Source organism: Chelon labrosus (genome assembly GCF_963514085.1).
Source record: "Chelon labrosus genome assembly, chromosome: 19".
Lineage (NCBI taxonomy): Eukaryota > Metazoa > Chordata > Actinopteri > Mugiliformes > Mugilidae > Chelon > Chelon labrosus.
In genome coordinates, this window is record NC_140352.1 from 19,416,134 (window position 1) to 19,442,578 (window position 26,445).

The 26,445-nt window shown below is 42.5% G+C and overlaps 3 protein-coding genes across 5 annotated transcripts; 1 reads left to right on the forward strand and 2 right to left on the reverse strand.

The window, feature by feature from the left end:
* The first annotated feature begins 15 nt into the window (after window positions 1-15).
* On the forward strand, window positions 16-16,625 carry katnip (katanin interacting protein). Its single transcript, XM_084567376.1, has 28 exons — window positions 16-83; window positions 626-753; window positions 2,428-2,516; window positions 2,746-2,921; window positions 3,326-3,438; window positions 3,545-3,646; window positions 3,794-3,898; window positions 4,112-4,352; window positions 4,520-4,651; window positions 4,822-4,973; window positions 5,227-5,333; window positions 5,612-5,708; window positions 5,799-6,008; window positions 6,357-6,494; window positions 7,242-8,106; window positions 8,667-9,434; window positions 9,520-9,728; window positions 9,941-10,016; window positions 10,109-10,286; window positions 10,395-10,560; window positions 10,913-11,079; window positions 11,174-11,238; window positions 13,387-13,497; window positions 14,015-14,154; window positions 14,238-14,339; window positions 14,422-14,582; window positions 15,078-15,163; window positions 15,262-16,625. Exons 2-28 carry the CDS (start codon window positions 742-744, stop codon window positions 15,318-15,320), a joined length of 4,827 nt encoding a protein of 1,608 aa, XP_084423502.1. The 5' UTR covers window positions 16-83; window positions 626-741; the 3' UTR covers window positions 15,321-16,625.
* A 153-nt stretch (window positions 16,626-16,778) lies between these two features.
* Window positions 16,779-19,182, reverse strand: cox6b1 (cytochrome c oxidase subunit 6B1). Its single transcript, XM_084568334.1, has 4 exons — window positions 18,749-19,182; window positions 17,878-17,991; window positions 17,546-17,646; window positions 16,779-17,067 (listed from the first exon to the last, which is right to left on the reverse strand). Exons 2-4 carry the CDS (start codon window positions 17,981-17,983, stop codon window positions 17,014-17,016), a joined length of 261 nt encoding a protein of 86 aa, XP_084424460.1. The 5' UTR covers window positions 17,984-17,991; window positions 18,749-19,182; the 3' UTR covers window positions 16,779-17,013.
* A 1,180-nt stretch (window positions 19,183-20,362) lies between these two features.
* fam234a (family with sequence similarity 234 member A) lies at window positions 20,363-26,244 on the reverse strand. Of its 3 annotated transcripts, none has more exons than XM_084567505.1 (12): window positions 26,227-26,244; window positions 25,063-25,364; window positions 24,870-24,980; window positions 24,584-24,763; window positions 24,206-24,330; window positions 23,836-23,968; window positions 23,070-23,202; window positions 22,842-22,985; window positions 22,620-22,701; window positions 22,339-22,497; window positions 22,151-22,253; window positions 20,363-21,506 (listed from the first exon to the last, which is right to left on the reverse strand). In XM_084567505.1, exons 2-12 carry the CDS (start codon window positions 25,331-25,333, stop codon window positions 21,298-21,300), a joined length of 1,650 nt encoding a protein of 549 aa, XP_084423631.1. In that variant the 5' UTR covers window positions 25,334-25,364; window positions 26,227-26,244; the 3' UTR covers window positions 20,363-21,297. The 3 variants fall into 3 exon arrangements, with proteins under 3 accessions (XP_084423631.1, XP_084423629.1, XP_084423630.1); XM_084567503.1 differs by lacking the exon at window positions 26,227-26,244 and adding an exon at window positions 26,077-26,216 and having other exon boundaries at window positions 25,063-25,367; XM_084567504.1 differs by lacking the exon at window positions 26,227-26,244 and adding an exon at window positions 26,077-26,160.
* Window positions 26,245-26,445: the final 201 nt, after the last annotated feature.

Genomic DNA, 26,445 nt, shown 5'->3' on the forward strand with positions numbered 1-26,445 from the left:
CAACCCACTGGGCACATGAGAAAACACGCAAAAACTCGTTTATGTCAAAGCTAATGGCTAACAAAGTACTCTTTTACGCACACGTAAGTATTTCCCCCTCGTCTCTATTCCGTACGAGAGTGAAGTGTGTACCAGAATTTGAAAACAGCATTGACATTTGTGTCTTTTCGTGTGAAAATGCTAACTCGTTAGCCGTTCAGTTTATTAGCTTCAGTGCTAACCGAGTTAAAGGCTGCTTGCTAACCGCTGCCACTGACGCCAGGGGATGATTTGTGTGATGAACAGCTACTCGACATTGCTACTGGATACTGGTAAACCTGTTTTAGCTCAGCAATAACGATTATATGGTCAACAACAGCTAGCTTGTTAGCCGTTACTTGTATACAAATTAATACAGCAAACGCTATCACACATGTCAACTCCTTGCATGGCCACTCAACGCTGCGTTCAGCTGTTTACAATGACTTGTTAAAAATGTAAATAAGCAGCGGCTGTTTCTGGGTATTTGTTCTGCCGAATCGTCCAGCGGGTGTGGCGACATTTCAAACGATCTGCGTTCAAGGTAATTGTGGTTTCATGTCACGGGTAACCTTGGGGTTCTCATCTCGTCTGTGTTCCTCTGCAGCGATGAACGAACACAGCGGCACAGATTTCGAAGATGTATGTGAGGAGTGATCGGCCCCTCTTCAAAATATGGGATAGGGTCATGTGAACAGCATCATCATCATCTGCAGCCCCACGATGGACAAGGAGGTGAGGCTTTATGTAACATCTGCTCTTCCAGTGGTGTTGGTTTGAGTCTCACATCTTCTGTCATTTCTACTTTACATGCTGCAGTATTAATAAGTAGTCCTTCATTTTCAGGGTATTAACCGCAATAATGCATGCCGTGATTTACAGCAATGTCTCAGCTGTCACTTTGTCTCTCTACTCTAACTAACAAGTGTTTTCTACTCTCCCTTCATATTTCTTTGCCTCTCTTCTGCTTCTTACTTTGACAGATGCTGTAGCCTAGTTGACTTGTAGAAACTAAGTAAGGGCTTTGATATTTCTTTGCTTGTTTTGCATGCTGACTTATAAAAAAATGCAATGGCACGAGCTGTTGAAAACTGACACGCCCTACAAAACACACTAAATTTAATCTGCTTAATTTAGCACTACCATTTTTTAAGCCTGAAGCATGCGGACATCTTGTGTTTTAGTGAGTCGTTTTAGTTGAGTCCATACTCCTCTGTTGATGCCGACAGAGGTATTTTTATTTTTTTTTACAGTTAAAGAAAAATGTCGTCAAGCTCGTCTTTTAAACTTTTAATCCATCGCTTAGTTACATGACATTTTAAGTGATGGTTCACATTGTGTCTTTGTGATTTATGCTGTCAGACTTTATGTATTATGCAGAGACGCATTATTGCATGATGTAATAGCTCTTGTTCCAGTTCCTTTGCAGCCACCGGTGTTCTCACGCTCAACAAGTATAGTATAGACAAGTATAGAAGCGCCTTGTAATGAAGAGATTAGATTTTTACAAAGCATACAGTAAAATATTGGAATTATTTCAAAGGGGTTTTGTCCTCAGGCTTATTCATGTTTTTGAGCAGCACATTTTGCTATGATCACTATTATGTTTCCTCATCTCTAATTTAAATAGAGATTAATATTGTGGTGATTCTGAAATCACAGCGAGACATACAGGGTGTTCTTTAAAAAGTATATTCTCCAAAATGGCTGCACCAACGACGTATCAGTGTTTGCAGTGGTGTTTTACTGAGTTTTAAGGGTTAACTTAATGTGATCAGAAGAGTCCATTACCAATCAAACCATCCTTGTATGATAAGCTGGTAGAACAGGCACATACACTCACTTGCCGCTAGGCATCTGGGCAACTGTGCAGAGTTTCCATGTTCTCTCTGTACCTGAGTGGGTTTTATCCAGGTACTCCAGCTTCGTCCCACATTCCACAGACATGCTTGTTGAGGTAACTGGGATTCTAAATTAGCAGTAGGTGTGCATGTGAGCATGAATGCTTGTTTGTCTTTCTTTGTTAGCTATGTGATAGACTTGCGACCTGTCCGGGTTGTACCGTGCCTGCCGCCCAATGACAGCTGTGATAGGCTGCATTAGTTTTTACTAATGCACCTAATTGTTTGTCGTCAAAGCCGCTATGAAACTGCAAATCACACTGATGATGTTTTGTCTTTATATCATGTACCATGTGCATGTTCTGCATTGAAGTTTTATTCACACAAGACTGGAGGCCTGCTTAAATGTTGTGATGCTCAGAAAAAAGTGGATATTAAAGTTGGTGGATGTGAATATATATGCAAGATGGAGACGTATTATGACATCTTGTTTTCCTCGAACAGCTGATGTTGGCTTTTCTGACTGCTCTTTGTGTGTCTCTGTGTGTTTATTGATGCGTTCCTGAAGGAGAGCAAGACGTGCCAAGGAGAGAATCTTCCCTCTGCTGTAGATGACACTCTGGATGAATATTTAATCGAACTCCAGCACAAAAACAGGTGAAGTGTGAGCGCGGACTGCACTGGGGAGAGACAGATTGAGTTTCACGGAGGAGATACAACCCCGCCATGACTTCCAGGAGGGGAACTGATTGGTTCCTTCCTTTGAGAGACAAGATATTTGTGTGGACGTGTGATGGTTGGAACAGCTTGAGAATATGTGATGTTCTTTTAAGTCCATCTCATCTTATAATTTCAGAGGTAGTTATCAGTTGTCTTTGCTCTTCAGGATCTTAAAGCGCCTTAAAGTCAAAGACCCTCGGGAGATTGAGTTGGAAAGGCTTGAGCAAGGTTTTTCAATTTATCTTAACGGAGCCAATGCCGAAGCCGGTAAGAAGCAGCCCAAAGGCTTCAACCACAAGTCTGTCACCTCCCCACCTTCTTGGAGACCTGCACGTACAGCAGGTATGCTAAAGCTGCTGGATTTATTTAAATCTTAACTCAGAGCTGGTCTTAAATAACACTTCATCAGTTTTTACCATTGTTGTGCAGCTGGAAGTATTGCTCAGTTATATTTACACTGAATTCAAAGGTACAATAGCATTATTCTTGTTGGTTCTGTCATCTCTAAACCATATGCAGCACCAGCTATTAGTCGCCACTCTTCAGCTTGTAGTTTGCATGGTGTGATCCCATGCCCAGTCCCAGTGAATAAATGATAGTGACAGTTGTTGCTGGCAGCTAGTTTTTTGGTCTTCCTCTCTGTGCTGTGGACCATCTGCGTATGTGACTGTGTGTTCCTTCTCCTTTGAGGCAATAGTCTGCTGCACGCTGCTCATGTTCCTTTCTGTGCTGTGACTCATCGGAAGATGTCTGTAGAAGCGCCCACCAGCTAACTGAAGATAGTCGTAATCTGGAGCAGACACACAAGGAGAGGAGCCAAACTGCCCCTGGAAAGGTCCAGAGGAAAGAATGGGTGCAGGTATTGTCCTCTGATTCCTTAATCTAATCTTTGGTTTTTGCATCAGATATAAACGTTTTCCTGTTAAAGCGTGTATTAACGTTGGCCTCTTTTGTAATGTGTGCAGGATTCTGTTAAAATTCGAACAGAGGATGGAGCAAGTTTGCGAATATCTCCAGAAAAGCGCTACTCTGAGGATTTTGAGCCCTACGAAAGCGTAGACATGGAGGTAGAGTGAAGATGACAATGCCTACTAAGCCTGTGTGTGTGGGTGTTTTACGGGGAGGGGCTATGTGTCAGATGCAGCTGTCTGTACTGCTTAGCATCTCTCTATCTCTGTTGTTTCCCCTTTATCCAATCACCATGTTCCATTTAGAGTCCACGGTCACCTCGCTCCTTCAGTTCCAGACCTGATGGCCACGGAGGCCAAGCAAACAAGGACCACAGTGAGAAGGTACTTCTCAACCTTGAAGAAGTAAAGGTGAGCAGATACAAAAATATGTACACTTTTTTCAGTGTCATTCTGTGTCAACGTGATGAAATGAATTATCTCATTCTGTTTGCTGCTCTTGAGTGTTGATTTATGACCAGCTTAAGCTGTCAGGATTCTTGTGTTCATGTTTGTGTCTGTGAGCACTCAAACTGATGGCTGTGTTCATGGATGCATGCATAAATGCTGACCTTTTTAAACTAGGTTTTGCGTCGGAGCCTGGAGGTTAGCATGCGACGGAGCAGCCGCGGCTCAGCAGGGGAGGAGTCAGACGAAGAGTGGGTAGAGGAGCAGATTGAGAGGGAGGAGAGCACTGAGAGTCTGGATGAACTGGGACTACCTCTGACCTCATCCAAGTCCTCCTCCAGCTCTCGGCCCAGTGGCTCCCACAACCATTTTGACTCAACAAACCTCATTGTCCTGGACTTTGGACCGTCACCTAAAGGTAGGCTCGTGTGTAAATTTATTATAGATTTTAAGAGCGAGTCAAAGACTCTATCTCTTCCTTATCTGCTTCGTCAGCGCTGACATAAGGAGGACCAGAAGGACACTCCTGATGTCAGCCAACTTTCATCTGTTCCTGATCTAAAATACATTTCTCTGTTATTCCAGGTCGTAAGATTGAACGTTCTCTGTCTGCAAAAAGAAAAGAAAGCGTTGACACCTTTATACCCACCAAGCCTATGTTGGTGAAGAGCAAAACATTAGATAGGCCACCTTCAAAAGAGTATCGGGATGGTCAGAGTAAGTCTTTAACTATTGCAAAAACATGATTAATAATAAAAACAAACCTTCTGCTATTTTTTCCCATTTTTGGAATATAAATCTTTGTACAGGCCTGTCAAAAAGTATGCCTCTAAAGGCTGGACAGATGCGTAGTTATTGCTTAAATATACGTGTGGTTCTTGTTTAAGGGCCAAGGAGTCGGGTGGAGAGGCCCCTATCAGCAGCTAGAAAGGCTTCTTTTGAGGAGCAAGACCCTGAGGATGTTGCGTGCAGGGTGCGCCAGGCCATGCAGAGAGAAAATGACCCTGTTCTGAGTGCTGAGCTCTTCAGTCGCAACACGGTCTGATACACACCACACTTCCCACTTAACTTGGGACATTACATAAAACAGTTTTACTTTACTTGTAGCACACGGATCCATAGTCCCGATACCATTATGCCCTGATACCTCTTTCAACTGCCAAATAATGTCCTGTCTATATTGTATGTGTTTGTAGATTATAATCCATTTATATCTTTCTGGATCTAGCGTACATATGAGCCTTGTCCGAAAAGATTATTTATCTCTGGCTCTTTCATTTCGTTTTTTCAAGGCCAGGGGACAACCGATGATGAATGGCTTAGTGCACCACAACAGCCATGACAAGGACGAGAACAATGTCTCTCTGGCCATGCAGAGAATCACGCTCATGGGCCCCAGGTATGCAGCTTCAAAATGACGCTTAAATACACATTTACATTCCATCTTGTGACGGATTGAAAGATACCTGGTGACTGTGGTAATCCTGTATGCTTCGGTGTTTAAATACATATGACTGGGTTTGAAGCTACCAATAGAAATTGACATACACCCCGTGTCCTTGGAAGAATTATTTATTGGTGTGGCTTCAACAGTGCTGAGAGATCACTCTGCACTAATATTAAGGTCAGGGAAAACAGACAAAGCAGATGAGCTGAGAATGTCCTCCATTGGTTCAGGCAACAACAGAAACTGCTGAAAGCCTTAGAGAAACTTGAAGTTGGACCCAGTTACAACATTCCTCAGAGTGTCAAAACAGACTTCATCAAGCAGCCGGTGAGTCATTAACACGTCTCGCAGATGAGAATGAACAACCTTGATACTACTGGGTGTGGTACGTGTAAATCTCTTGTGTTGCTGTTGCAGAGAAGGCAGCCCTCAACAGAAATCATCCCTGCACTGTATGTCACCATGGAGATCCTGTCAAACTGGGGGAACACATTGCAGGTTGGGCTGACTGAGCTGCAGTTTTTCTGCCTCAGAAAGAAGAAGTTGTACGTGTCGCCTCACGATCTGGACATCAGGAATGCAGACTGTCCCGGGAATCTGGGGGCGCTTGTCAATGGAAGGGTGAAGGTGAGTTCCTGCTGCATCAGCATCCTATCTGAATAACTTCTGCTACACAGATAAAAGGAAATTATGCACTGAATTTAGATATATACAGTCTGTCTTAATCTTAACACACTGCTGTTTTTACATCACATTCACAGATGTTCTATGGATAAATAACACTGCAAATAGTAACATTCATTAGTGTGTGACAGGATGCAATAACCATTAATATTACAAAATAACCTGTGCTTTTATACCTGACTGTGATGTAAAATGTCTGTTACAGACAATATTAAGGTTGTGCTTGATATTTGTGAATTAATTTCATTACTTCAATGGTTGCTGATGAGGTCTATTCTCTTGGATTGACAGACCACCAAAGAGCGTCACATGTGGATGTGTCTCTTTCACCCTCGCATCCAGCTCTACTTCATCATCAGGAACACGGAGCACTCTCCAGACTTTGGGATATCTTGTATCAAAATCTGGAACTACAACAGAAGCCTCAGCGTATGTGCTTTTTTTGTTTTTTGTCACTACAAGTACAAGCTGTTCCCTGCGTCTTTGGGTTTATCTTCTATAAAGATCCGAGATTATTACTTTTGCTGATAGATCCTATTTGATTGTGTGTCGTCATTAAAATAGGGGGTGACTATTGGTGAGGTTGCGCCAGGGGTGTGGTTCTCTTTAAGTAGTGCATGGCTGAACTGCCAGTCAGTCTGTTCAAATGTGGAACAGTGAGAGATTAGCCCCAGAGGATTAGTGCAACATGGGCTTCTTTCTCTCAGCCACACTGCTGTTCGTAGTGGCACACAAAGACCCCGTCGTATCTTTTTCTACTTTGCTACAGCCATTTAGACTTACTAGATGCTGGTATTTGATGGTGAATAATGGCTTGAAACTGAAAGGTGAGGAGCTGTTGGTAGAAAGTAGGTTGTAGGTTGAACCGGGTTTATTGCGGTTTAGTGTCTAGAGGATCGAGCAGATTTGACTTGTCATCTGTGATAGCACTAATTACTGCTAGCTTGGAGCACTCTGGTAAAAAAATAGGTAAGTTAATCAATTTAGTGTTTATAAAATGTCCTTTTGGCACCTTATGTTCTTCTATGCTAGAATTAAAATTTATCCTACCATTTTGTTTAGTTATACATCTCTACTTAAATGTTGGGATACTTTTGATACTTTTCTGCTAAAATTCAAATTTGTAGACTTTATCTTTCAGGGTTCTTGTACATTGAAGCTCTGTTCCTTTTACAGGACCTTGACATAGGTGCACGGCATATAAAACTGTACCTTAACAGCACATTGGTGTTTGAAGGTGAGCTGGAGAAGGGCTGTGGCAACCAAGTCTTCGACTACAGCACCACAATTGATCTCCAGGATTTCCAGGTCTCAGACTCCTTGTTTTCAAGTCCCGTATCTTCAGGACACAATCTGCGAGGTGTCAGCCCCAATCGCTATGAGGAAAGGAAGGGTGGAGAGGGCAGCAGCACGCAGCGATACCAGAGTTCGAAGACACTGTCTGACGCAGTAGGACAGGCTATGGTAGACATGCAGGAGAAATCTCATATACCACTACCACCCATCGCTGCTTCAGTGGGTGTTTCATCCTCCACTCATCGCTCCTCCACACAAAGAAACTCTTTTGACCTCTCTGCTTCAGAAGAGCTCCATTCTCTCAGGCAGCAGGTGGAGCAGCCAGCACCCATAGAGCATACTGTCACCACCCAGCCGTCCTCTTCACGGGTGGCCCCCCAGTGGTTGCAGCCCCTGAACAGAGGCGCTCCAGAGGGCTGTGAGACCAGTAGAGAGAGACCCCGGTGGCTGGTACCTCAGCACTCTGCCGAGCCCAAATCACCATCAGCCTCAGCCTCAGCCTCATCCATGCTCCCAGAGCTACCTTGTAATCCAAGCCGGGTGTGCAGAGGGGTGGAGAGGACGACAAATGGAGTTCAGCGGAAGGCTGACTCTTTAGACCTGAGCTGCGACCTGCTGGAGGAGCTCGGGGAGCCAAACCCAGACAGGCCCATCAGTGGACGCAGGAGCTCATTCAGAAACTCCTCAATCACTTCCAGGCAGATAGAGGAACACCACCATGGCGCTACAGCACTGACAGACACTGGTAGGCAGCAACCACCCACTGTTATTATACTGGCGCAAAGAGAAACACCTTCATATGTGTTTATTTTAACTCTGTTTCATACAAAAATATCAGTCTAGCAGACTGAATATGTAATGTTAAAATCAATGAAAATGTAATACTGTTAAATTTTATTAGTAATTCACAGACATTGAATCAAAAGGAAGACTGATGAATTACTGTAGTGGAATTCTTTTGTCATTTTTGTTGCTGTTTGACATAAGTGGGATATTGTCATATGGGTTTCAACACATCATGAGACAGCTTATGCAGTCGTTTTATGAGTAAGGACACTGTATTTCTGAAGTATAACACTGAATGTAACTTTTGTTTATTTACCAGAAAATTCAACTTGGTAGCTTTTAATTAAGATTTTTTTGAGAGTCATTTGTGCACATGTTGATGGGGTGAAGGCGTAGGGCTGTGTTTTCATGTGCCCCATATTTGGTAATAAACGTAAAGGCAGTTTACAGCCATAAAATGATTACCTTGTTTCCTTTGGTCTGTAGTGTTTCATCATCTGTTGTTTTTGTATTCTCCAGAGGAGCCAATGTCTTTGGTGAACACCAGCAGGAGGCAGAGCAGCTCTCGGGCCCAGCTGCACAGCCAGCAGGATGACACCCTCATGGAGTCCTGGGACTCTCTCACTAAGTTCAACCAGTGTCAGCGTGGACGCATCTCCAACATGGGATTCGAAGGCGATATCTTTGATGAGTTCCTTCAGCGTCAGAGCCGAAATCCACCCACAGTCCCAGTCAACCCCTCCACATCACCCAGGAGCCCACAGTCCTCCTTGACACCTCAAGGGTCGGTGTGTGAAGGCCCCGATGACGATGCACTGACAGAGCGGGAGGATGAGTTTGAGATCCCAGTGTTGCCGCAAGGCCAAAGACTGGTCATCAACATTCTGTCCACCTGGGGGGATCGCCACTATGTCGGTCTCAATGGCCTGGAGGTTTTCAGCTCTAGTGGAGAGCCCCTCCGACCTGCTCATATCCGTGCTGACCCTCCAGACATTAATGTACTCCCAGCATATGGCAAGGATCCACGCGTAGTCACCAACTTGATTGACGGCATCAATCGCACTCAGGATGACATGCATCTTTGGCTTGCACCGTTCACCCCTGGTCGTAGCCACACCATATTCCTGGACTTTGGAGCTCCTTACCAGGTGGCGATGATTCGTGTATGGAACTACAACAAGTCACGCATCCACTCATTCCGAGGTGTGAAAGAGGTGGAAATGGTGCTGGATGGAAGGTGTATCTTCAGGGGGGAAATTGCCAAGGCCTCTGGGACCCTGTCTGGAGGTATCTGACCAGATCACCTTCACATGTTCTTATGCTCAGTTTGCTATTTTTGTTTACCATTTTCCTCACTCTGTTGCCCCATCAGAGCTGGACCAGTTTGGGGACACTATCCTGTTCACCACTGATGATGAGATCCTGGAGGCCATGTCCCGTTACGATGAAACCTTCCACAGTGAAGATGAAGGTCCTGAAAACTTGGTGTATGAGGAGGAGCTGCAGAGACCACGAACCGCCGATGGAGAGGGAGAGGAGAGACCTTTCACACAGGCTGGTTTCAGAGAGGAAGACCTCACTGTAAGTACAGGTTTTAATCAGAATGTTCTGTGTAAAAATAATAATAAGTCATGCAAAACTTAGATCATTCAGTCAGTTTATTCAATCAAACATGTTTAACAGTTTCATTGTGTAGGAAGTGGTCAAAGATTACACATTCCTCCATTGCTGACCAAGCATGGTGGCAGGCATCAAGAGTAAATTACCCTTCAATTATCCTTCATCCTTCTTAGTTGAAACTTCAACTCAACTCTACTTTGAGGCAATCTGAGGAGTTGGAACATATTCCTGGGATGTACACTGGAAAGTGTGAGTGCATTAATCATATCCTGTCATCACATGTCTATTCCTCTGATTGTTTTATGACTTGAATGATACAGTATCTGTCTCTTTCATCCCAGGCCTTCGACTGGAACTGGTGTTGACTTGGGGTGATTCCCATTACATGGGCCTGACAGGACTGGAGGTGGTGGGGAAGGATGGAGAGAGCTTACCTTTAAACCTCAGCATGATGGCTGCCTCACCCAGGGACCTCAACGACCTACCTGAGTATGGGCATGACCTGCGCACACTTGATAAGTAAGTTTGACACTAAATATAATATTTTCTCTAATAATCAAAATCCATACTTGGATCAGCTCAGTGCTGTGTTTAGTGCAATCCTCGATCTTTCTTTTCATTACCCAGGCTTATTGACGGCCACAACATTACCACTGATGACCAGCACATGTGGCTGATCCCTTTCTCCTATGGAGATCCCCACATCTTGAACATTACCTTCAGCAAGCCCCAGACCATTGCTGGTCTCCGTATCTGGAACTACAACAAGTCTCCTGAGGACTCTTACAGAGGGGTGAGACATTTCTCAGATTGGTTCAGATGAAATTCGTTGCCATAGCTGCTACAATAGAATAAAGTTTTCTTAAAAGAATTTTAATAAAATATATGACTGATACAACACTCTATGTAATAATTTGTGAACCAAGTCAAGACAGCCTACGGTAGAATGTCAGTTCCCTTAGATGAAGCCAGAGATCAGTGGATAGTCTCAGACATACTCAATATACTAAAATATAATTCATACAATAAATAACCTATTAACATAGAAATGCACAACCAACAGCTGGCATACTTACTTGAAACATCAGAACATTTCTGTCAGGAGAAAAAAAAATAAAAAAAAATAAATCTCTTATTTTGTTCAGGTGAAGGTGATCCATTTGTTCATGGATGATGTTGCCATCTCACCATCGGAGGGATTCCTGATCAGGAAAGGACCAGGCAATTGTCACTTTGACTTTGCCCAAGAGATTCTCTTTGTTGACTTCCTCCAGATGCCCACTGATAACAAGCATAACGAGGACTACCACAGGTAGGAAGAAGAGTTTGAATTTGCCTAAACTGCAGTTTCATGAGATGTTTGAAAATTGCATTTTTATTTATCATTTTTATTGTTTCTAATTCAGAGGAAGCTCTAAGAAAGAAGAACAAGCCAGCATGGACTACGAAGCTCCCATCATGCCTTGTGGATGTATCCTTTCTCAAGTTAATTTATGGTTTGGACAGCTGTGCTTATTGCTCTTGTCTGTTCAAACATAATGTTTGGAAATTTTACAAATACACAAATCGCATTTCAGTTCAGGCAACATTATCCACATCGGTTGCTTTGGTAACGGCATGGGCATGCTCACTGTCAGAAATTTAAATATAGAAGCAAAACAACAGGCTAGTGGAGAAATGGAGACACGTTCTGTTTTGGTGTATCGTAATACTGAGCCACACAACAGACAGTGCCAGTGACAGATTATGTGGATACTTTGGTAGTCTACAAATCCAGTTACCTTTGGATATACCATGACCTGGATCACTGAGAATCCTCACAGTTGTGCCGCCATGTGTCATGTAACTACCACAGTTGGCTAATGATGCAGTGGTTGTAAGCAGCATTACCATCATGTAGTTTATAGATCACACAAACTAGATAATGTCTCCTCTTTTCAAACTGCGTCAGGGTCGCCTCTATCTCCACCTATTTCTACTCTCTTTTTGGAACCATTAGCTTTGTCAAATAATATGAATTCAGATAGAGAACAAACATTTCTCAAATGATTTATTACTGGTGGCCCTAATATCATTGCACCAGAAATCTGCTCTGTTATTGAATTTGTGTCCCTGGTTACACAATTAATGGGACAAAATCAAAGGCCATGCCTGTGTCTAGAGAATGTTCTCCAGCCAGAAGCACCACCTGGCATTTAAGAGGATGCCAGATGGTAAAATCTATCGGGGTATCCGATTAATACCAGGCCTAAAAAGATAAGTAAGGCTTTACCCATTCTATCTAAATCATTCAAACCACTGTCAAAAATGGGTCAATCAGTCTAATAAAAATGATATCTTCTAAAATAAATAACTGCATGTATTCCCCTGTCCTTTATTTAACTGGACAAAATGAAATGCAGTAAAAGAAGAGGGTGGGCTCTGTCATTGGGCTTTTCCACAGTCCCAGTTTGTCCCAGTCCCACTTTCTGAGTTTGCCAAAATATCTCTTATTTGGTGTCTGGACCAACAAAATATGCCGCTTTCAACTCAGGAATCACCGAGAATGTTGCATCAAATAACAAGTCTAACCATTATGCTACAAATGGAGCCTTTGTATGCGCAGATTTATGGGGATTCTTACAAATTAGACACAATATTGTTACGGTGTATGTTGTTTTGACACAAAAATCAAGTTTGAATGGATCATTGAAAATGAGGAATGCTTTTCAGAAGAGAGGAAAGAAAAGGCTTTGTGTTATTTATACATAGTTAATATGTGGACAGACATATAATTGTTTTGGAAAAGGCGTTAAGCAAATATGCTGCATTGTGTCTGTCAAAACATAAGAGGGCGTGGTTTTGCCTTGCTATGATTACTGGTTTTAAACTGAATAAGTCTGAGTCAGTGTGAAATGAGAGTGGTGTACAGTCTGGTTATGTTATGAGATCATCACAGAACAGCTTCTTTACAGTTTATAGTGCGTTGAAAAAGGGGAAAAAAATGTAATTAAGTTTAATGTAGCGTCAATAACAAAGGGCCTGAATCTACAAGCAAGAACTAAGACTACGGTTGCAACTGAAAATTTTCCTTTTAAGAAGAAGCCTTTTGAGCAGAACCAAGATCATACAGGGCTTTAATCCAACCGGTAGAGACCAAAAGAAAAGAAGGAGGTGGGACAAAAGGGAAGGGAAGAGAGGGGAAGCAAGTAGATTAATTGGTAGATATATGCCTCTGGATAAAGCTTAAATGTTGCATGTATACATGATACAAACAGGAGCACATGATATTAGTTGATACGTGGGAGACATTGATAATGGATGCAAAATATATAAAGAGCAAGCGTTCAAAAAACAGAACAGCCCTGTAAAAGTTTTGTCTCTGTCCGTAATATAAATAATGTATATAGGAACCTTCTCTAATACACAGTTGTTCAGTATTAATTCACACATTTCTGCCAGTGTCAACCAAAACTGCACATTATAAACTTCATAAACTACAATTTATGGCTGGTGTGTCTAATGAAGTGGTAAGAAATGATATGGAGGAGCCTGTCAGAGACTATGTAGCGTCACAAGCAAATGAAAAACAGAGGATCTTATATGACACATTGTATATTCCTTGACCTTTACCTGTCAGTCATCTTTCAGCTGCAGCTGTTAACAACCTGGGGAGACCCGTATTACATCGGCCTGAACGGCCTCGAGTTTTACAACCAGCACCACGAGAAGATCACACTCAGTGACAACAGTATCCTTTTCTTATGAGTCGGTCAAACCTCATGTGTCCATTGCTTCAAAGCTGAAACTCTCTGTACTTAGAACTTTGGCTTTTTATGTGGTCCTGTGGCTGTTTGAAGAATTTGTGCCGTAAGTCTGTAAGAAGAATCTAGAAGAATTGTAAAATGTTGCAGGAAAGTCGCTGTAAAATCTGTTTACCTTTGCTAGAATAATTCCCCTGGTCTCTTTTGTTCGCCCACCGGTATGGCTTACTCGTATTTAATCACTTCTCCTGCTTTTAAAACTGAAAATGGTTTTAAAGCCAGAAAATGAAGCTAGCGTTAATATTTTAATATCTACTACACTGTTTTCATGATTTACAGTTTATATGGAAAAATATTTTAATGATCGCTACAAGTAGTGCTATTCTTATGAAATGAAGAAATCCTGCTTGTAGTGTCTGATTGGAGTTGGGGTTGAAGGAAAGTGTAAGATTATCAATAAACATCTGTTCTCTTCAATCATCTCCTCAACATTGTGTCTACCAGACATTGCTGCTTTTCCAGACAGTGTGAATGTGCTGGACAATGTGAGTGGTGATGTGAGGACTCCAGATAAACTGATAGATGGAGTCAACAGTACCCATGACGGAAGACACATGTGGTTAGCGCCGGTGCTACCTGGACTGGTGAGGAAGTTTGAGAGAGAGAAAGTGTGGCCACACTGCTGTCTCACATCTGCAGCTAAGTGTTATTGCTTGTTTCCGTGTAGGTGAACCGTGTGTACGTCATCTTTGACCAGCCAGTGACGGTGTCCATGATCAAGCTGTGGAACTACTCAAAGACTCCTCAGAGAGGAGTGAAAGAGTTTGGGGTAAGCCTCTCTGTGTGCTGTGGCTTTGGGTCACTTTTTTGTCAATATTTAGACTTCAAGCTGCATATCTCTGTGTGTACAGCTACTGGTGGATGACCTTCTGGTGTATAACGGCATCTTGGACAGCATAAGCCACGTGGCACGAGGCATTCTGCCTACCTGTGAGCCAGTGGTGCCCTACCACACCATCCTGTTCACAGACAATGTCTACATTACTCATCGTGAGAGGAACACTGTCATCAGGTACCAAGGCTTAAGATGTAGTCATGAATTACATGGTCAAGTGTTTGGGGTTTTCATTATCTATGAAGTTATGCATCAACTTAGGAAAACCATCAATGATTTATTGGCAATTCAGAGAAAGTGGGTTAAGCTTCACTGCCCTCATTTTTTACTCTTCTCCACCTCAGCCCTCATGGCAGCAAGCACCACAAACAGTGAGTAAAGGGTCTGAAAGCCCTGTGTCAGCACCCCCCTGTGGTCAGTTCTAGTATTGGAGATTCCTGCAGTGTCCTCAAACACCCCTCAGCCAGCCCACATTGTCCTCACCTCACATTAACTTGTGGTGTATCGATCCCTCCTCTCTCCCTGTCTCTCCTTTTTGTTACCTCTCCTGAAGGACTGGACCGACCCACTTCAAGCTTTACCAAGCCTCCATTTTGTGTCATATTACCATTTTCAGTTCCCCAGCAGAGGGTTTAACCCTTCGTTTCTGTTTGTTTTCTTGCTGTGTTGCAGTAATTATGTGGAGGATCAGGACGTGAAGATGACCAATGAGAATCAGATAGTTCATCACACTAAGAAGAAGCCGACAGCAGATCCAGGTGATTCGGACGCAACAGGACTTTGAAGGGTTACCGTTAAGGTGCATGTTCTCATCAGTTTGAAAATGTAAATGCTTGTTTGTTGTCCTTTAATTTAGCTCTACGGCCTAAAACCTGCATGACTGACGGTGGGAAACACGGAAAGAGGAGGTACTGACTGATGGACAGACAGGTGTGGATTCAATGTTTAGACAACGAGAGCAGGCCGGAAAGGACGACCTGTGGTTGATTTATTTTTTTTATTAAGTCCCACGACACCATGGCAGTGGCTCACATCGTTCACACTGAAGAGGACTGAGCTTGGACACCGGGTTTGCACACACGCAGGATTACACCTTGTGGTTGGATCACTCCCTTTTCCAGATACATGTTATCCTCAGCGTGTAGTTGCTGTCCCTCCCACAGTGCCAGGAGAAACCCGTGAGGCTGCATTATCAGCCCTGTTATCGTGCCTAGTACTCAACACTATATCTGTGGCTGCTACTTGTGATGTTTGTGCTGCATATTCAAATGCTGCTTGTGGCATGTAAATACTCCAAAAGAAAGCTTCAAGGCCACATGAATACACTCTCGCATCAGGACGCTGCTTATTAATGAACTTTATTCACCGATGAGCCTACATGATCAGCTCTTGGCCTAAAACCGACTCCCGCCAGTTCACCAACCAGTCGTAATGCTATGCAGCCACTAATTTATATCTCAATCATTTATATCTGCCAGCTAACACATTTCAAAGCCTGATCCTTTTACTTGGAAGTGTCTCCAGAGAGGTTTTCACCATGGTAAGATTTATATCAACGGTTACTACGATAATTGGAGAAGATTTTATAGGAAGCTTTGCAGTACATCTACTCAGCTTCACAAAGTTAGGTCAGTATATTTTTTTCTGCTTAGCATCAGGTAGAAAACGTTTGCAATCCAAGTGACCTTTATGGAAGTTGCTATATGCACAAAGTAGATATTTGGAGGCAAACACTTCTTAAGCAGGCAAAGCAGTTTTAGTAATTTGATTGAAAACATAGATTTTGAGTAGAAAACAGGCAACTTCTAATATGCAAATACTATTAACTTACCTCAATGGGAAAAGAATTCTATTTAAAAGGGACAAAATGGCTCTACCTTCACTATGATGCGTATTCAATATTTACTGTAGTAACTTGTTGCATGAGAAAAAGTCTCCCCGGCGTTTACTTGGAGGAGTTTTTACTGCTTCATTGAGCCCCAGTGTATCAACTGTTTCACACTCCCTCCACCTGGGGGTAATTGTATATGAAATGCAGTTTTATGTATTTAATTTATGTCCGACAACAATAACCATTACTCCGTGTCAGTTCTGCTCTGAGGGGCGGTGGCTATTGTTGTATGTGTGACATTTAGTGTTTTGAAATATTTAATTATTTTTCTAATCTTGATTAAATCTGTATATTTGACGTAGGTTTATTTGACTGAATAATAAATTTCTCTTCAACCAGCTCTCTGGAAATGAAAGACCCCTGCATCTGTCTGGACATGGATAAAAACACCATCTTCTATGTCCTCACTCGATCTCACGCACTTCAGAACTAAGCCAACAAAAATAATCTATTAATACTCTCTTTTGGGACGAAGGGCATACCGTAGAAAGAGAAGAAAAACAACAGGACGACTGAGATCCTTAAATATATCCTGAGATATTTTAATGCAGAATCTGCTGTACATTTTAAAGGTTCTTGTAAGGAATGACCATTCAGTTTCGGTGTGCCCCTCAGACAGAGCGCCGTTAAAGAGCCTGATGGTCTCACACCACATATACAAACATTCAGCTGGAAACGCTGCATCTTTGCAGACCTACAGCTTTACAGATGGCAGTCTCAGATTTTTCCTGGGAAAGTCCCATCTTCTCGCTGGTCGTCCCACTTCTGGATCTGAAGGAGCAAAATTTCAGAGGAAAAGATAAGAATATTAGTTTCCTTAATGCATTAGGGTAAACAGTTTTAGCCCTTGAATACTATCTTTGATTTTCATTATCAGTAATGTCAGCTAATGCTAAACACGTCCTGTATTATAATTGATTGGGGTGAGAACTAAAGTACGATCAGTGGGAATGACACTCCATATGATGCACTTTGATGTTTTAGGTTGAAAAAAATAACACTAAACCGACTGTACCTTATTGTATTTTTAACTTAGCTGAGATAAATTAGGGAGAACTTCAAACTTTTACTCCTCATTTCCGTGTTTTGACTCTCAGCAGCGACTTCCAGGAATGTGAAGAACGATAAAGTTGTTTGACCCCTGCTGTACAAACTCAGCCCTCGAACAAGGGGCCAGACCCAGTGCATTTTCTGACATTTGTCTTCAACTTTAAAAAGTTGGGAAAAAATATATATTAAGTATATTTACCCAGGACATGGGGCAGATTGATTTATACACCCTCCTGTACCATTCACATGGGGTTGTGTCCACTCCTTTTGCATCCAGAGCTTTCTGGCAGCGGTGGTAGTCTATTAATAGAGAAACAACAATGAATGTCAAAAGTAGTCTGTCAGCAGCCCTTAAAATAAATAAGTAGATGACAATACAATAAATAATAAATAAAAAAAGGTACAACACCTTCAAAAAAACTGAGCTGTATTAACTTAAAGCTTACACAGCTCCTCATTCATGTCCTCATTCATAGATATGTTTGGGACAACAGTGGACCCCTTTGACCTTGACATGTTCTGCAGCCTTACCCAAATAGTTGGACCAGCAGTTCCTGGTCTGGTTCTGGTTGGGGAATCTGGCGTCAAAGGGAGCAGTGCGGTATTTCTGAAGTTTGGTCTTAATGTCCTCAGCCATTTTTACCTCTGTCAAGAGAATATCATCAGTGGATACAGCAGGGTGCAGAAGAAAACAATAAGGCCTCTTCCCTTACCTGCTGCAGCTACCAAGGATCATTTCAAACAAAGCGTGAAAGCACCTGTAGCCGTGGCCGTGGTGTGTGTCTCTAACCTGTGCGGTGACAGGATTCTGTGTCTGCATATGCGCACTGGCTGGCAGCTCAGCAGAGGATTATTTTTGGGTAAATTTTAGGGGTGCTGCATGCGGCACTCTAGCGACTCTTTCTAGAAATTTCATTCAGCTCTCCTTCCGCACCTCAAATCTGCAGCATAACACACTGATGTATGCGGTCGACTATTAAACGACAAGCGCCTAAAATGGGACGCATGACCCCAAAATCCGAAAAGAAATAGGACACACAGGTGGTAGAAGACATGGCAGACATCAACAGCGTCACCCATTAGGACATTACCAGCATTTCCTTCTGACGGGACCTGGTTTCTGTTTCTTTTTCGTTCAAACGCTTAATTTAACGTTTAAATTCTTGTGATTATATTTTCCCAAGGCAATTTTTTCCTGTGATAATGTCTGAAAATACATAAAGAACAATCTAGAAACGAAACTTAAATTAGTGCTATCATTTTTGGACCCGGCGGCTGAGCCTTTGTTTTTTTTGTTTTTTTTTTTCCTGATAACTGCTCATTTAACATATATAGCGTTTAAAGATGCACTTTAAGGTATGTGAATGGTTGAAAATTGCAAAGACATGCAGGTGATCGTTACCTTTGTCGCGGTTCCTGGCTCGAGCTCAAAGTGACTTTTATACCGGACTGTGAAAGTGCCTCGTTCCTCCTGATAAGCAAGTGTGCGCGCCACACGCGTGCGCTCGGGTTTGGAGGCGCTGTAGCCGTGCAGTCGTATCATATCGGTATGGCGGACTCAGGTCACATTGAAATAACAGACATTCACACGCCAACGGCTCATGATTAGCGCACGGGTTTGTCTGAAGTCATACGGGTGTGATAAAACGCTAAAAGGGGGTGAAGTGAAACCTCAGAAGAGAAGCACGACAGTGTTCAAGTTTTTTAATTCCATCTTCCGCGGACAGATGTTCTCACTCAATGCGGAAGTGTTGCGTCTCGCAGTGTTAATCATTGACACAGGTTGGACCTGTTTGAAGTATCAAAGGTGGTTGGGTTGGGTGGCCATGAGTGCGTTTTAAAGTTTTAATAGGCTTCACATCTTGGAGCATTCAGCTGGAGATATTACGTGCGCTGCTGGCAAATGTTGTGTTTGGAGAAACCAAGAACTGTCTAGGAATTACGGCTGATAAATCGTGTGGAGGCGCAGCAGCAGTGTTTGTGAGACAGAATTAACACAGGGTCCTTATTAGTGAGGGAGGATGTTTAGCAGTTGGTGCTCTGTTGAATGACGATGGATGACGGGGCATTTTTACACCGTGGACTTTCATTGAACTCGGGATCTTAGCATCCGTGACGTGTAAACTGTACTCTGTGGTCTCTACTGCTTACAATCAACCCCGCAAGGCAATTCAAAAGCAATCCGTTCGGCATCTTCGCTGTAGCCATGCGGCGTGCAGCTGATTGTGCGCCTTTACGCGCGGCTCGGGCTCCACCGCGCCCACCCAGTCCGCTCTCTTCGCTTTTCCCAGTCCACGGGTTTTTCAAATGATACTGCGAGGTAACGAGCCGGTCATTTCCCTACAAGGAGCGACTTTCCGTTCCCCGGCGGACACATCTAGGAGGGCAGCATCCCGCCAAGACTCGTGCGTCATAGAAAACAACACGACACCCTCCAATTGTACAGGGAACAAACCACCCATACGTGACTGACTTCCTCTTATCCATGGACTGTTCATGGACCTCACTGTCTGCGGTGTAATGTGTGCGTACATACACAAGAGGGCAGCAAAGGCTCTGCTTTTATAGTCGGGTGAACGCTGACGGTTTTGCGGTTTTGTTTTCCCAATAAACGGGTTAATGGCACCAGTTTTGTTCACAATTAAATTACCATGCCAGTTACCACCTATCTGAAAGTCATACTACTTTTACTACACTTGTTTTTAAAGAAAAAAAAATGGCCTAAATTGGTTCTTAACTTTACAAAATACATTAAATTGTTACTCTTTTCCTCAACTTCACTGAGGCAAATGTGGCACAACGAAGTATTCTGAGCTGATTCTTAAATCAGTAGATTAAAGAAGCATATTCAAGGGACTTGATCTGGACTATCTACAGAACGATACAAACCTTGTATAATTAGGACCCCCTGGAAGACGAGATGATACATCTCAAGGGGTTATCCTCTAATAAATTTGAATTGTACTTTCCCTGCGTTTGCCCCTATATTGAGACATCTTTGACATTAAACTAGAGCCATTGTTTTAGAAAATGTTTTAATATTTCCCAGACACATTTCATTACAGGTCAGAAAGAAAAGTAAGCTCCAGTAAAAGGCCCCGTTCCACAGGTTCAATACAGAATATTATAATAATATTAGTGTTCAGCGAAAAACAAAAACCTTATTTACCTCATAACAGCTTCATAAGGAGCTGTACACGCACCGCAATAACTCAATATTATAATAATAGAACAATAATGGCAATAACTCTGTATTGTAGAGATCCTTTGAGATTCAGCATAGAGTGCAGGTTTATCACAAGTTACAGCATCTTGGATTAAGTAAATAATGGACATGTATGCATTGATTATCAGCAACAGTACCATTGACTACAAGGCTTTTCTTACTTAGTTACACAACAAAAAATGTAACCATAGTTTGTACCATAAAGCTGGTGGGGTTTCTGTTGTATTTCAAGTTTCAGTGTACATCAGTACAGTTGGAGTAAGTTTACTCAAAGTTAACTAATCCTCTGAGTAATTCTAAGGCTACTGTCATTTGAAGTACACGGGAACTAACCCCTGTGGTAGCATGCATATGCTACCTTTAAAGCACAGGGCAGCATACCAGGTTGCATAGATTAAAATAATAATCCAGCCTCTGCCATTTTAAGGTCACCGATGCATGAAAGTGCTAAAAACAGTACATCAGAGGCAGGTTTGATGGATTTATCAGCAGGAGGACAGCAATTTGTGCGGATTGATTGTCAGCTAACAGTAGCTCTCTTGACAGTACAGAAAAGAAAGAACTCTGTCAAATCAGGCCAAGCTAAAGTCCCTTACACACAAAGGAATTTCTTTGGTGGTCAGCAGTTAGAAGGTCATAACTAGTGTACATACTTTGTTTTTTAAAGTCAAGTCAGCTGTGCCAAAATGGTTAAAGAAATACTGTAATTGCTACAGTTGGTCTTTTCAGTCTCGGAAGCGGAGGCGGTTGAAGGCCTCTTTGATGTCCTCCTCAGTCTCCGAAGTCCCACCGGTCCCGATGCGGAGTACCTTGCTTTCAGGGACGTCCTGCTTCAGCTTCCGCTTGCTGAGGACCACAGTGCCTTCAGCCCCCTCCTTCACAGGACCTGTCAGCAGGAAGTAAGCAGCATGGCGCCCACGCTCCATCAGCGTAGCTATGTTGGAAAAAATACACAGAAACAGTCACGGGAGGAGCTAACACCAGTGTTTCCCCATCCCTTTTATCTCTGACTGATAATAATTTTGTAGTAAAGTGGCAGTCTCAGATTTCACTCCTGGTTGATTTGGCGACACGTGGTGATAACGGCAAACATGGTTTAATACTACAGGTCCCAGAATTCCGGGGGCAGAAAAATTAACTATTATCATTTTAATGAAGACATCAGGAAATAATTGTTCTTTTCCATCTGTGATTTGATTTTACACAGCATAAGTTTGCCAAGTTGGAGGTATGTCGCCTCGAGCCTCAGCTCACTGTGACTGCTCCTTCTTTTTCATTACAATATTTCAAACTGATCTTCTGTCAGAAATTGCAATACAATGATCATGGTCTAGTTTTGTAGAAGCATTTGTAGAGATAAGCTCACTGTCAAAACACACTGTATATCCTGTACATATTCCATAATAAGTCAAGCTGTGTTTCTGAAACCATTCAGTCTGTTAGTTATCTGTTTATGCAGTAACCACATTTTTGTCCAACTTAGTTCATAATAGTGAAAATATATAAATATTTAAACCTCATTTGCTTACAGGTAGTGACTTGACAGACATTTATTTAAATAAAAATCTTAAAAAGCACCTTTGAATGTTATAATGTGGTCCATGACATTGGTGGACTCCAGGAGGACTTTGGAATGGAGAGGATGCAGCATGTAAGAGCGTCGGTCACTAGAGATCGGTGCCTGGAAGAAAGCATTTGAGTGGTCAAATAACAATTTGTGAACCCCTGCGTAAAATACATCTCTTCATACAGAGCAGTGTACTTACAGATGAGTTGGAGTCTGAGACTGGGGGCATCATGCCCCAAAACATGAACACTGAGACAAAGTTGGAGGTGTGTACTGAGGCGGGTCTTGGTGAGTTAGGACTGGCCAGAAGGTTGACTTCCCACAACAGACCACCCGACTTCCCATCAAGAATTAGTATCTACATACAGACGGAAAGTAGAGCAGTTCATGTTTGATTCGATCATCATAGAAGAGAAGTGCGGCGTAGACAATAAAATATAGGCATCACAGCAGTGTTTGTAGATTTTAAACTCATCTTACCCTCTTAGTGTCGTTGCCGATACCTTCCTCTACCACAACATCAAGTATATCATCCTTGTTAAAGTAACCGAAGGAGGGCTCACTGAAAGAATAAAACGGAGAAAGAAATGTATTTCCCCCAACAACAGGCACCTCTGTAGTAATGTTAATACGTTTAGTTGATATTATATTTTAATATGTAATATCCAACTGAGGCACAACAGGCATATTAAGCAAGAATACCTGAGGACTGAGCTGGTATTGAATCGCCACAGTAGCAGCATTGTTTTCCCATCGATTAAAGCCACCTCGTTCCCAGTCACGACCAGCAGGTTGGATGAATCACGCATTTTTTCTATTCTGAGCACTTGACTTATTACATCAGATCTAAAATGCAGAAACAAATATTAGCAAAAGGCCAAAAGTCTCAGGCTAAAGTCACCATGTTTCATTGAAGTGGCTGCTTCTTACTCATAGATGGGTACGAGTCCAGATGTGGAACTGGCATTTCTCTCCAAGTATTTGTCCTTCTTGAGGCCGACCTCCATCCCTGCTTTAGCCTTAGCAGCAATCCTCCACAGAGCCAGGCCGTACAAACCAGTGTCTGTGGGTGATACACACTTACTCACTGCTGTCATCAGGGTAGTACAATCACATGCACACACGTGGGCATTTTTTTCTACTAAAATTAGAGCTGCCATAATATAAGTAAAGACCGGATGGAGAAGTAATCTGACCGTAAGAAGTCCTGTGAGAATCAGATTAAACTGAGGTGTTAAACCACATTGCAAGAAATGCTTTATAAATGTATCACATAAAACTACTTAATTAACCACTATAAGACAAACCATACGACTCTGCCAGTGTGCTACTTTTACACTACAGTGACAAACTCTAAAGTTTCCACATAAGCATAAATACACCATTTTCTATTGTATTCTTTAGAATCAGAATCATATTTGCTGCCGCGTACGCTCACACCTACTGATCTGTCTCTTCTCCTTCTAAAGGCTAATACATTCATAAATCCCATTGGTTTCCAGATATAAAATTCAAGCTTTCCGACTTTGAGTTATTCTCTCTTTTAGTTCTAAAGAGCACCTTACATGTAATGCTAATTCCTGACACATGGGTCTACTTGGATTGAGTTTGCCAGTTAGAAACCTCTTGACTGGTTTGACTGCATTTCTGCAGTACAACCCTGCTGTCTTTGACATAGCTGCTTTCACAAACAAACCTTTTTGCAGTAGTACATAATAAGAACCTTCCGCCGTGCAATGAAGGAGATGATTGGCTGTGTCTGTGGAGTCAAGGACCACCGTAGAGCCAATTTGGAGACCATCTTTTCCTGAAAGCAACACCAGCTGAGTCTGTAGATAAAACAGGTGACATTGAAACAGTATGAACTCTACATTGCTGTAAAACTATCAGAATATTTCACTGCTAATGCTTCTGCTGTTAAAGCAGTTTATCATCAGCATTCAAGTAAATGTACACATTCCAAAGTCATGATCATGACATGACTTAATAGCCGCATGGTAAGACTAAAAAGCAAGGAAATAAATGCCAGCATAATAAACAGATAAAAATGACTGATCTGTGTTTACCTGCGTGTTGTCAGATGCCACCAGAGCCACGTCACTGACTCCGTCTCCATCCAGATCAGGAACACTATGAACAGGCAAAGAGCTGTGCAGACCAGTAGGCTGAGGCTTCTGCCAAATTACACCACCTGACAAGAAACACACAACCCAGGAGAATTTAGTCTTCTAAGTTCAACTTAGTGCAGTATTTCTTAAGTATTCACAATCTTTTACACCCTTTGACTAACTTGCTGTCACACTGAATAGGAGCCAAGAACACAGAAATTATTCAAACGCACAGATTTGTAAAAATCTGCACAGCACATAGCAGATTTCATAATATACATAAAAAAGTGTAATGTAAGGTATAGTACAGAGTACAAGGACTGGGGAGTAGCTAACCAGTGTGGTTCACAGCTGTGAGTTGATCAGAATGGGACACCAGACAGTCCCAATTCCTGCCTGTCTCTTTTTGCAGGCCGCACTGAGCCCAGTGGAAGTCAGGATGCAGCGGACGCTCCCACAGCGTCTCTCCGTCTGTGCCATCCACTGCTGTCAAGAACACACACGGCGAGGGCAGACCTGCAAAATACACAGAGTGAACAAACATAAAACAGAGCAGTGATACGGTGAGCAATCAAAATCTTCTTATCTCGTAATCACATTCAGAGGGGAAAGCTCTGTGTACCTTCTTCAGGACACGATTTGTTCTGGCTGCCCACAGCGCTTTTGACGACAAACAGGACATCCATCACCTTGTCCTTGTTTGCGTCCTCAATAGCTAAGAAGTCATAGGTTGCTATGGTGGAGAAAGAGAGAGTCACCATTTAGTCTCATATTTCAGACACAACTAAAATGTGACACAAAGCAACTGTACACACCTGCTTCATAGAAAGTCCTGTTCCAGGTAATGAGATACTGTGGTCTCACAGGACAAGGGATGATAAAGGAGAAGGCAAACACTATGGTGAGGCAGAGGAACAAGGACAGGAAGAAGACTGCGGTCCTCCAATGAGTCAATTTGGCAAAACCCAGGGCTTCTTTACAGCTCTTCTTTTTCAGCTCTGTTGCCGACGGTGCAGTTCCTGCCTCCGCCCCGTCTTCTCCTCTCTTCAGAGGGTCGCCCTCACTGGCATGGTCTTGGGTCTCCATTGTTGTCTTTATTCATTACTGTCCAACAGATCTACTTAAAAGGAGAGAACACCATACTGTAAAACCTCAATATCCTGCTTATCTCCTACTGAGCGAATACTCCATCATTGCATTTAGCTCACATCTGCATCTGTCCCAGTGTGCAGAGGAATACAAATCTGCATGTAACCAGAAAGAAACTCGCTGGTATTCTCAGATATAATACGTGAAAAATACCGGAGGCAGCAGTGTCTGTGATTCCAGCTATTTCTGCTGCATCAACCTTTGTGGATCTGTGTCTATTCACTGGTGCCAGCACCAACTCCAGAGATTTCTCGGCACCAAAACAACAAACCCGTAATAAACAGTCATCATGGCCCAGCACAGCACACCCTATTATTTGTATCATGGCCACAGGGGATTTACTCGGGTATGAAACAATACAATGAGTGCTATCAACTTACTTGCCTTAACAAAGCAAACAGAGCTCTTGTCTAAAAAAAACCCAGTCACGCAGTGTGATGTTTGTCAAGTAAACCAATGGAAAACGTTTTCTCCACCCAGCTTAAAGTCTAATAGCACTGCATGTTAGTTAGACTGGTTAAGAAAAGTTTACGTATAACACCTGGTTAGGTTAGTTAGCTAACTTGTTGAACAAAAACAACCTGCTTCCAAAACACAACTATGAGTAACGTTACCACAAAATACCCATCATTTGAGTCAAACTGGATAGTTTACGCCGACTGGAGAAAAGTTTTTCTTACTTAAACTGTCCGCTGTGGTTTCTTGCGGTCACTGATATGGCTAACAGCAGGTTAGCAGGCCTGACACACACAGCTGCCTGTCAACCTCCGCTGCGTAAACAAATTACAGGCAAGCCCACTTTGAGGCTATTTACCCTGAGGATGACTCACAGGTAGACATACGTTGAAGATTTGTTGACTCAGACAGTGTCACAACTCCTACCATGATACTAATCCGTACATTAAAATGATCTAGCCTAAATTCAAATATAATTTGTTTCTCAGAGGCGTTACCAAGGGACAGCAATCTGTGAAAAGTTGATGCCTGAAAGGCTTAACTCAGGGCAAAACAGCCCCGACGACCGTCCATAACGTTCAGCGGGTTCTGAT

Bases quoted from the DNA above. Each gene is read 5' to 3' on its own strand.
- katnip (XM_084567376.1), top strand. The intron at 2,922-3,325 runs GTATGCTAAAGC...ACTCATCGGAAG, and splicing joins GAGACCTGCACGTACAGCAG to ATGTCTGTAGAAGCGCCCAC. The intron at 4,353-4,519 runs GTAGGCTCGTGT...CTGTTATTCCAG, and splicing joins CTTTGGACCGTCACCTAAAG to GTCGTAAGATTGAACGTTCT.
- cox6b1 (XM_084568334.1), bottom strand. From the start codon at position 17,983: ATGGCTGAGGACATTAAGACCAAACTTCAGAAATACCGCACTGCTCCC. The intron at 17,647-17,877 runs GTAAGGCTGCAG...CTCTATTAATAG, and splicing joins CTGCTGGTCCAACTATTTGG to ACTACCACCGCTGCCAGAAA. The intron at 17,068-17,545 runs GTAAATATACTT...TTGCTCCTTCAG, and splicing joins CAATCTGCCCCATGTCCTGG to ATCCAGAAGTGGGACGACCA.
- fam234a (XM_084567505.1), bottom strand. From the start codon at position 25,333: ATGGAGACCCAAGACCATGCCAGTGAGGGCGACCCTCTGAAGAGAGGA. The intron at 24,981-25,062 runs GTGTGTACAGTT...TCTCCACCATAG, and splicing joins CAGGACTTTCTATGAAGCAG to CAACCTATGACTTCTTAGCT. The intron at 23,203-23,835 runs GTTTGTTTGTGA...TATCACCCACAG, and splicing joins TTATGTACTACTGCAAAAAG to ACACTGGTTTGTACGGCCTG.